Raw genomic sequence first — 9760 nt, 5'->3', positions numbered from 1 at the left:
TGGCACCGGGCAGCCTGCGGTTCTCTGCTGGGGTGCTGAAGCAGGAATCTGAAGATTAGCGTTACAGTAGGGCTTCTTGGCATTAAAACGTCACTGATCCTGTGAACCGTGATGCGAACCGAGGAAGGAAGCGTCAGGGGGACGGTGGTTTCGTTTTCAAGTACGTTAGCAGATAAGCTCCTCTTTGTTAGTGGAGATCTGTGGGGCGTCCTCGCTTCGTTCTGGGTTCTGCCTCAGCTTTTCTGGGTCACCCTGAAATTCTGCAGGCAGTGAGACAGATTCCTTGCGTGGAGCTCGTTTGCTAAAGATTGAAATTTGATATTGAGAAGAGAGTATGTGGGAAGGTTTCTCACCACATCTGCTGCTCTCTCTTTTCCCAGGATGTCTTCAGGTGCATTATTTCCAAGCCTGGTGCCAGGCTCCCGTGGCTCTTCGAGCAAATACCTGGTCGAATTTCGGGCAGGGAAGATGTCCCTGAAAGGCAGCACTGTAACCCCAGACAAGAGAAAAGGCCTTGTTTACATCCAGCAAACTGACGATTCCCTCATTCACTTCTGCTGGAAGGACAGGACTTCTGGCAATGTCGAGGATGTGAGTATGGTTTTGTGTTTCAGGGCTGAGGTGTTAAGTCATGGTCTGTCTTATTTTTGTTCCTCTGGCACTGCTGAAAGAGCTTCTCCAGGACAGATTAGGATGAGAATGCCACTGTGGCCTGACAGACCTGTACTTCCCAACCCTCTCTGCTTTGAGGAGCAGATGGAAGAAGATTTGGGGAGCAGGGCAGAGGTCTTTGGGAGGCTAAAAGGAATATTCATGTATTTTCTCAAACGTTTGTTCTTGCTGCCACATTTTCCAGGATTTGATTATTTTTCCTGATGACTGTGAGTTCAAGAGGGTACCTCAGTGCACTACTGGCCGTGTGTATGTATTGAAGTTCAAGGCAGGATCAAAACGACTCTTCTTCTGGATGCAGGTTTGTGGGAAGTCAGTAGTAAAGGTTTTGGAACAAAATACTTCGTTTGACTTGTACCAAGAGCAACTTTCTTGCAGGAGCCGAAGACAGACAAGGATGAAGAACACTGCCGTAAAGTGAATGAGTATCTCAACAATCCACCAATGCCTGGTGCTTTGGGTGGAAACGCAAGCGGAGGCCACGAGCTCTCGGCATTAGGAGGTACAGTCCATTCTCTGCTCCTTCATGTCAGAGGCTTTTTTTTTTTTTTTAAATTTATTTTTAGCATAAGCACTTAATAGTTCCCTAGGAAGACATTCCTGATGGCTATGGAGGGTGAGTTGGGGACAATGTTAATACCAGGAGTGTAAATGTGCTTTTAGCAAAATAAACTGTGCTGTTACAATAGGTGTAGGCTGAAAGTTAAGACTGCCAGAAGAAATCTCTCTTTGTTTCCAGTAGATTCTCTGGAGTCTTCTTTATGAAGCCAAGTTGCATTTATCTTTTATGAGCATCATGAATCAGTAAACACTTGAAACTGTTTTTTCCATACAGAATGTGATGCCAATTAATCTCCTGCTGTTTGAGCCGGAGTGCTGTGAAAAAAACCTATGTGAATATGTTGTGTTTCAGAATGTTTTTGTTTTTAGGTGAGGGTGGCTTGCAAAGCCTTCTTGGAAACATGAGCCATAACCAGCTCATGCAGCTGATCGGACCAACGGGCTTAGGAGGACTTGGTAAAATGCTTTAATATCTTTATGCCAAAATGGTATTTTCTCCTGCCAGGTTAAATCTTACCTGACGGTATTTTCAAGTAGTGCTATTGATTTGAATAGCACTTCTTTCATATGAGAAAGCAAGGCCCTGCCTCAAAGATGAGCTAAGGGGCAAAAAAAGGATGCAGAAAATGAAGGGTACCAGATTCTACACAGCACTCATCTTAGGGCCTGATCTGCAAGGAACATTGGTTCTGCTCCTTGCTCCACTGAGTCTTTTCTGCCTTCCCCCCCGCCTCCCCGCCCCCTTTTCTACTCCTCCTCTTCCTCCTAAATATTCACTGGAGCAGGGACTGAAAACCAGGGATTCGTTCCCAGTGAACATCCCAGTTACCCAGCTGTGGAGTTGCTAATGTTGTCTCTGATCCAGTGAATATTTGTGTGCAAAGCAAAAAGAGTTCAAGAGGAAGGTTGGAGCGTACCCACCTCACAGCACACTCTAGTCAGAGGAGTAAGGTTCAGGTTAGGGCTTTCTCTCCTGGGCAACGCTGGGGAGACCTTCAATCACCGTGCTGTTTTTCTGAAGGGGATGAGAGATGTGTTGGGAGTCCCTGCTGTGGTCTGTTCTTAACGCTATCCGTGCTCCAAGCCCAATAGAATGTTTTCTGAGAGGTCAGACCCTTGAGTAGTAGTAGGTAAAGGAACACTTGGCAGGTGGCAGTGACTAAGGTTCTGTGCTTAAGCTCTGAAGTCCATTTTTGTGGATCTAGCTCATGTCTTTTTAGCTTCAGATGGAAATCTCACGTTGGTGGGATGTTCAGATGCAAACCTCCTGTTAGTGTTGGAAGATTCTGGCTTTTCAGGGTGTGTTTGGAAAAGATCTTCTTTCTTGAAGCTTCTCATAACTCCTGAGACTGTCTTCCTCTTCTCAACACTTTTTCTCAGCAGCTCTTCTTTCGTTGCCTTTACGTCTAGCCATAAGACAACTTGACATGAAGTTCACTACTGTAATGCAAGGAAAACCATCTGCTTGCTTCTGCAAATGGTGGTTGTGGTGAATCTGTGTGGATCTCTTCCCCAGTAGCGTCTTGTTCTTTTGCATCTGGTTTGCATCTCTCTTGGGACTCTGCCTTTATGGCAGAGCTCCTGCAGCAAAGGAGCTTTCTTGCTCCTGGGTAAACTTCCCTAGCAAGGACAAACGGAGTAGAGTAGTGTGTGGTACAGCCTGGTTAGCTTCACCCTGCCGTTTCTGCTGCTGTGGAAGCTGTGTGATTAGCGAACAGAAGTGTTACTGGCATGGTTCCGTAGGATTGGGTCCTATACAAAGGCGGGAGATGGTGGCTGGTGCTTGCTGTGACCTGCAGTGGTCTGCAGCTTCAGTTAATCATGTGTTTGCTAATGGAGCATTGTCGTTCTGTCTTTGGCTTGCAGATAGTTCCCAAAAGGTGGGCAATGAATGCAGGTGCTTGTGTAGGGACGCGGATCTAATTAGCTGTGGTACAAGAACCCACTGGATGGGAAGCGTGTGATAAATGGAGCATTTGGCTGATGTGGCTCAGAGGAATTGTAGGGGGACAGTCAAGTCACTGACAACTCCAGTGGACCTAGACGCCAAGCCTTTCCCCAGCTCTTTTTAGCTGATGTTCTTGATGCTGCGATAAGCCCTTGGTAGTTGGGACATGTGGATGAAGGAGTCTGATTCTCATTTCTTTTGCATATGGCAGTTGGCTCAAAGGCTTAGCGTTGGTTTCCTGCTGTGTTTCCTGATCGGTGCTCTACCGAGAGCACTTTGTTTGTGTGCGGGCTTATCCTTACTTTCCTCACTTTGCTCTGCCCGTGAAGCGTTTAAGGACTCAGCTGATTCTGCTGCTGCATCTCTGTGTTAGGTTTGAAGCTGCAAAACTGAGGTGTGTGGGGGAGACAGTGGTGGTGACTCAAAGGCTGCCTCTGTAATCTTCTGTCAAGAGCCTTGGCTTTAAAGTTTAGAGAAAAGAGTTGGATTTTTGGGAACCAGTCGATAGGAGAGGGCTGTGTTACGATGATCATGAATGTACGGCACAAACTGAAGTAATTTTTTATCCTTGTGTACATCTAGAAATTGAGTCATTTCTAAAATATGCAGCTCTCTGGGGCAGTTTTCTAATAGGGATGCAAGATCAGAAAACAAGAGCTGTTAATTTACAGAAAAGGGTCAGGGGGGTTGGTCTGGGGTCTTTCACCCTCTCCTCCTCTATTTTAGCAACTAAAACCTTTCAGGTACAAGAGTGACCTCTCCAAAGCAGAGAGGTGCAAAAAACCTGGAGAAATAATTTTCTGAACCTGTTCTTCTTTTATGTTTGCGGAAGGTGGGCTGGGTGCACTGACGGGTCCTGGGCTGGCCAGTCTGCTTGGAAGTGGGGGACCCCCGACCAGCAGTTCATCGTCAAGGTAGGATGCGGCTCGGGTCTGGGTTTGTAGAGTTTTTGTAAGGTAAAGTTGCCACTTCTGTGGGAGGAGTCGTGGCCTATGGAAGAGGAAATACGATGGGAACTAAGACAGCTTATTAACCCTCTAAAGTGAGGTAGGAGCCCTTCATATTTTAAGGGCTTGAAAAGAAGCTTTTCAAAATACAAAAGGCAAAGCTGTTCTTTGCAGGGAATTAATTATACTAATTATCTTCTCCAGCTCTCGCAGCCAGTCAGCTGCTGTGACACCATCTTCCACGACTTCTTCTACACGTGTAACACCTGCCCCGTCCGTTCCTGCGGCTGCGTCTGTGACCAGTCCAAGCCCTGTACCAAGTTCGGGTAATGGAACCAGCTCAGCCACAAGCCCAACCCAGCCCATTCAATTGAGTGACCTTCAGAACATTTTAGCTACTATGAATGTGCCGTCTGGAGCAGGAGGACAGCAAGGTAATGGTGTTCTGACCAGACAGCTGTTGGATCCAGGCATCCTTTGGAGCTGTTTTACTGTCGTGTCCTGTTCCAAATTGGTTTGAAAGGTCTCTTAATTTTTTTTTGGTTCGTTTTTTTTCATTTGAGTGCTGTTCTTGGCTGCTTCAAGAGTCTTATTCTCACTCCAAAACCGAGAGGGGAGAGAAAGGATGCTAGCCGTGTGCTAACTACATTTCAGTACTCCTCTGACTAGATCATTTGGTTAACGTGACAAAAATGTGGGGTTTTGTGCATAGCCTAACAGCCAACCCTTTATTTTCTTCCTAGTTGACCTTGCAACTGTTCTGACTCCTGAGATAATGGCTCCCATCCTGGCCAACGCTGAGGTTCAAGAACGATTGATGCCTTACCTTCCCTCAGGGGAATCTCTGCCGCAGACTGCAGAAGAGATTCAGAATACCCTGACATCTCCTCAGTTTCAGCAGGTAGATGCCTAGCTGTCACGGGAAATGCAGTTCTCCTTCCCTTCTCCCCTGTGTGTCAGGATTTGCCTTGCCCTGCTCTTTCAGGTGCCTGACACTGTTCAGAGTAGGCAGCTGCTCAGGGGAGAGGAGGGGGGACATGGTTTAATGGAACACTGGTTCTTCCTTCCTGCAGTCACCCAAGGGCAGATCAGAACGTGTTTTTTATTTTTTTACTTTTTCTTTTGGAATTGGGCTTTGCCTTTCTGTTCTTTATTATAAATGCTCTCTGGCAAGCGACAGGAGTAGTAGCAAAGTCATTATTCCCTGTCAGAGTGGCTTGTCAGCAGTTGCCTTAAAGGTCATTTCAAGTGACTGAACACCTGGAAGGCAAGCTGAGAGATGCTCATGTTTACAGCACTGCATCCCTTGGTCCTCTTGAAACGCTAGTGCGTAACGCCAAGACTGTTTGTGTGTGATTAAAGCTGATGCATTACAGGCCAGTTTGAACTAGTTACACTGATTGAAATGGGTCAATTTGCAAAATTTCAGTGGCTAAGAAGACTGTCTTTAGTTTAAACTATGGCAACTCTTTTGTGCAGGCAAGACTCGGAAGCGAGGGATATTTTTAATTGGTGATTTGATAGAGTATCTGCATCCAGATAAAAGTTTTAGGTTTTCCATGTACTAAACTGACTGGAGGTTATGTTCCCATTGATGTGCTGCTCAGTCTAGCAGGGCTTACCAGTTTGTGCTTATGGGCATTGAGCTGGTCGCGAGTAGAAATTTGTCCCGACAGCAGAATCCACACAGGGCCTGTGGTGCCGTGGCATTTTGAAGCCGGCCTGCAGAGCAGTACTTCATAAAGGAGAGAGGCTGCTCCCAGGCCGGCCGTATGGTCACCGTGCCGTGATGAGACCGCTCACCTCACGTGGTTATTGCACAGTAGCCACCTCATGCTGGAGAAACATGATGCAAACTTTTTTGATGCTGTTGACTCCAATTCACAGGCATTGAGCATGTTCAGTGCTGCCTTAGCTTCAGGACAGCTTGGCCCACTAATGAGTCAGTTTGGCTTACCCGCAGAGGCAGTAGATGCAGCAAATAAAGGCGGTGAGTATTGGTGCTGATGGGAATGTGATGAAGTGGTTTGTTTTACTTTTTTTTTTTTTTTGCACGGCACATAGCCATTGATTGTGGAATGGAATGATTAGCTGGGGAGTAACTGTCAGAACCTGATTCTTGCACTGTTCTTTTTACAATGAAAAGGCAAATAGCTCAGGTGTTCCCCAGCAGACACAGTGTGATGGCACATGAGTGTTTAGTCAGGGTTCTGCACAGAGCAGCCTCGGCATTGTTTTCTTGATAGAGCTGCCAAGGGCTTGGAAGATGTCATGGTCACCTTGTTCAGGGATGCCTTTTTTGTGGGCGTCTCAAATGATTCATCTGAAATGTGACCACAGTAGGGGCTGCAGCACTGCGGGAGGGGGAGTGTATCAGTCTTCCCTAATGAGCTTTTAGCATCCATTCCATTATTGAAGTAATTCTGGTCTTGGGCTGCCCATGCACAGTTCAAGGCATAAAATGCTGGTTGTGTCAGATGCAAATATGCGTTATATATTGAACAGGTGTTAAAACTTGCTTCCCTGCTAATAGATTTTTATTATTGTTTACTTTCCAAGTAATGAAGCTTAACCTTGTGTGGACAATGAACTCCATCCCAGAAAGCACAGAGTTAAATAACTAATGTGTTTAACTTCCAGATGTAGAAGCATTCGCCAAAGCAATGCAGAACAGTGTCAAGTCAGACCAGAAGGAAGGAGACTCTAAGGACAAGAAAGATGAAGAGGAAGATATGAGTTTAGATTAAGTTATTTGCTCTTCCTTACAGATACTCCTAGATACTAACTTAAGCAACTGCAGTAGGATTACTAACTTCATATTATGCTTATATAAATCTACAAATAAAGGAATTTTCTTTATCTGCCACACTGTTCTTCTTCAGTCTATTTAACATGCACACTTAAGCAGTGCTCGCTGTTGAGTTTTGATGCTTTTGACATCAGGCTAGACTAATTACTCTGATTTCCTTGTGATGAAAGGGTTGAGCTCTGTGATTACAAGGGTAATGAGCAGCTCAAGGGCACATTGCTGACTGCCGTCCAGGTTTGGCCCCACCAGGTTGTGCTCTGCAGGGCTGCCAGCTCACCCGGTTGTTGTCCCACACACACTGCTGCACCGTCGTCCTGTCCTGGGTGCAGGACTTCACCTTGGAAGAGGAGGAGGTTCATCTTCACGAACGTCAGAGCAGCACCACCCCAGCTGGCGTACGAGGAGGGAGCTGCTTGTGGCAAATACCACGCTAACTACTGTACCGCTTCCTGAGGTGGTGATTACTCCCCTTCCAGCGCTACATCAGCCTCACGCTTGCTCTTCACCAGTAAAGTGAAACAGAGTAACATAAAACTTTATTTGACTTCAAAGTATGTACCAGTGATTTACAAAGACCATCTTTAATACTACAACTTAAAAACAGGTCATAATTACATTTAAGATGGACATGTTAAAAACCCCTTTTACAATATTTACCCCTCATAAAAAAAAACCCCACAATATAATGATATAAGTTATAAGTCCATTTCAGAAGCAGGATTTTGTCCCCAAGTGGCTAGAAATATATATATACACACACAAATATATATACGATGTGTAAGTGCACAAGTGAAGTAGGTGTTGGGAGACAAAGGTGGTTTTTTTCAAGTGAAGGCTGCACTACACCAGGCATGAGTGAGGCTGAGCAGGAGAAGGCAACTGCTGGCAGGGCGGGCGAGGGCCAAGTGACCCCTCTCTCACCCAGCCAGACTCGGAGGTAACCTTTCTTTATTTCTTCCCTTTCAAGCAACAAGTTTCTTGCTTCACACAACAGGACTTCTGTCAATGTATCTACCAGTGCTGAATGCAACTGCAGAGAGTCGTCAGAGTGGTATTTCTGTCTCTGCTTTCTCTCAGCAGTTCTCCCAGCCTATTTTGTTCCTTTTTTTTTGATTCTTATAATTTAATCTGATAAGAAGATGCTAATTCTGTGAACAGAATTTTGTCCATGTTCCCCCTTGCAGAGCTCTTTGCATAGCGGTGGCAGGTGAACAGAGACTGCCCTTAGGGGAAAGGTTAAATGCGACCTTGCTTATAAAAACACAAAAGTGACGGAATTAATCCAGTTTGACCTAATTGCATTTATTATAAAACAGAACCTGCCTACAGCCTTTAGCAGAAGACAGTCTGTGACTGTTATTAATAGCCTCAAGTGTTCTGTGAACTAAATCTACGTGCGTTGTAAGCGTGGGGTAAAGGGAACGGGATTTAGGGCCTGATGCACAGCTGCTGCATGCGTCAGCCCACGTTCTGTAGAGGACAGTTGCTCTTGCCACGAACCACGTGGCACCATGAGTCCTGTTGCAGATGCTTGACCACCAGGGAAGGACTCGGACCTGTCTCTGCATCCTGCTCCAACTTTTTGGTTGTATTTGTGAAAGACGTCCCCCTTCTCCCCACCTTCCTCCCCTGCCCTCCTTCCCCTTGGATTTGTGGCCCCTCTCAGGTTTTGGCCCCAGACTTGCTCCTGCAGTCACTGGAGATCAAGTATGTTCGACCACGGTTAATGCTATCGAGTAGGTGACGGCTGGGGCCCAGGGAGCAGTGCAGCTTGCCGTCGGTCCGGCTGTACACGGAGGTGCACGCACTTACAGCACGGGGCAACCCTTAAGGCCAATGGAGCCCCTGACAGTCCCGGCGCGTGGCAGGTCCACGTGGCTCCGGTTAATCACCAAGTTCCTTATACAGCCCACGTAATGAGGGAGGGGAGGTAACGGTGACACTGTGCTGGCCTTGTCCGTCTCTGCAGAAGGAACAAGTAAAAGCAAGCGCTAGTCTGGCTAATAACAGGGCAGGGGATTAAGTACCTCTTACTCGCACCAGGCACAGCATCTCTCCTGGCTTTGGGGTATTTTGTTCTGGAGCACGTCTTTCCCAACTCACCTGGCAGCCCTCCCACGTAGAAGGTTGCCCTTGCGCTGGGTGCAGGAGGCTGGCTGGGTCCCACTGTGTAGTTGCCTTCCCTGTCCACATCAACCTGGATTAGGTTTTTCCATTTGGTAACTTCAAAAGAAAACAACAGTCAGTGCTGCTTCCTTACCCGCAGAGCAAGGCCACCTCCAGCCCAGACCAGTGCTGGAGCAGAGCAAAACTACTGGGGAGGGTCAGAGGACCTGGCCTGGCTCTTGGGAAATGCCCAGAGTCTGGAGAGCCTCCCCACAACCTGTCCTTCGGCCACAGCAACCACCCATAAAGCACCACCTCCTGCTCTCGGGAAGAGGGCTGCCCTCTCCCCGTGGCGCGGGACAGCACACGCCAGGTGGAAGGGGAGCAGCTCAGACCGGCTCTGGCCATGGATGGGGAGAGGTCCTGGAGCTGCAAACGCGCCAGGAGCACAGCATGGCTCTCACCCAGTGCTGGGTCAAGCAAGATGGGGCTTAAAACAGAGCTGTGTTGCCGTGGGGGCTGTAGTTGTGATCCCCATCCCCAAAAAGGGCTTGATGCAAAACCTCAGCACTTGCTCAATGGCAACTACGTTGACAGCTGAGTTTTTGCTTGTACAGGTTTGAATCCCGCAAATCCCTGGTCCCAGCCGGTGGCTTTGAGCCCTCTGGACACACTCTGCACCACAGCAAGCCAGGCTTTCGCTTTCAGCAGGCAACG

General features: G+C 47.3%; 2 protein-coding genes across 2 annotated transcripts in view; one reads left to right on the top strand and one right to left on the bottom strand.

The window, feature by feature from the left end:
• Positions 1–377: 377 nt before the first annotated feature.
• Positions 378–6994, top strand: ADRM1 (adhesion regulating molecule 1). The gene is made up of 9 exons (XM_009700476.1): positions 378–591; positions 857–973; positions 1051–1174; positions 1603–1689; positions 4014–4095; positions 4333–4562; positions 4872–5029; positions 6016–6118; positions 6769–6994. The coding sequence occupies exons 1-9, from the start codon at positions 382–384 to the stop codon at positions 6873–6875; spliced, it is 1218 nt and encodes a 405-aa protein (XP_009698778.1). The 5' UTR covers positions 378–381; the 3' UTR covers positions 6876–6994.
• Positions 6995–8745: 1751 nt separating this feature from the next.
• The window catches only part of LAMA5 (laminin, alpha 5), a gene marked incomplete at its 5' end in the record, with an annotated part of 42991 nt that continues 41976 nt past the window's right edge, over positions 8746–9760 (bottom strand). Inside the window, 2 exon segments of the mRNA XM_009700488.1 lie at positions 8746–8900; positions 9041–9160. Of these exon segments, the coding sequence (XP_009698790.1) occupies positions 8746–8900; positions 9041–9160 (275 nt within the window).

Source organism: Cariama cristata, unplaced genomic scaffold (assembly GCF_000690535.1).
Source record: "Cariama cristata isolate BGI_N322 unplaced genomic scaffold, ASM69053v1 scaffold3140, whole genome shotgun sequence".
NCBI lineage: Eukaryota > Metazoa > Chordata > Aves > Cariamiformes > Cariamidae > Cariama > Cariama cristata.
Note: the sequence above shows the minus strand (reverse complement) of the source record. Positions and strands in the feature narration are given on the sequence as shown.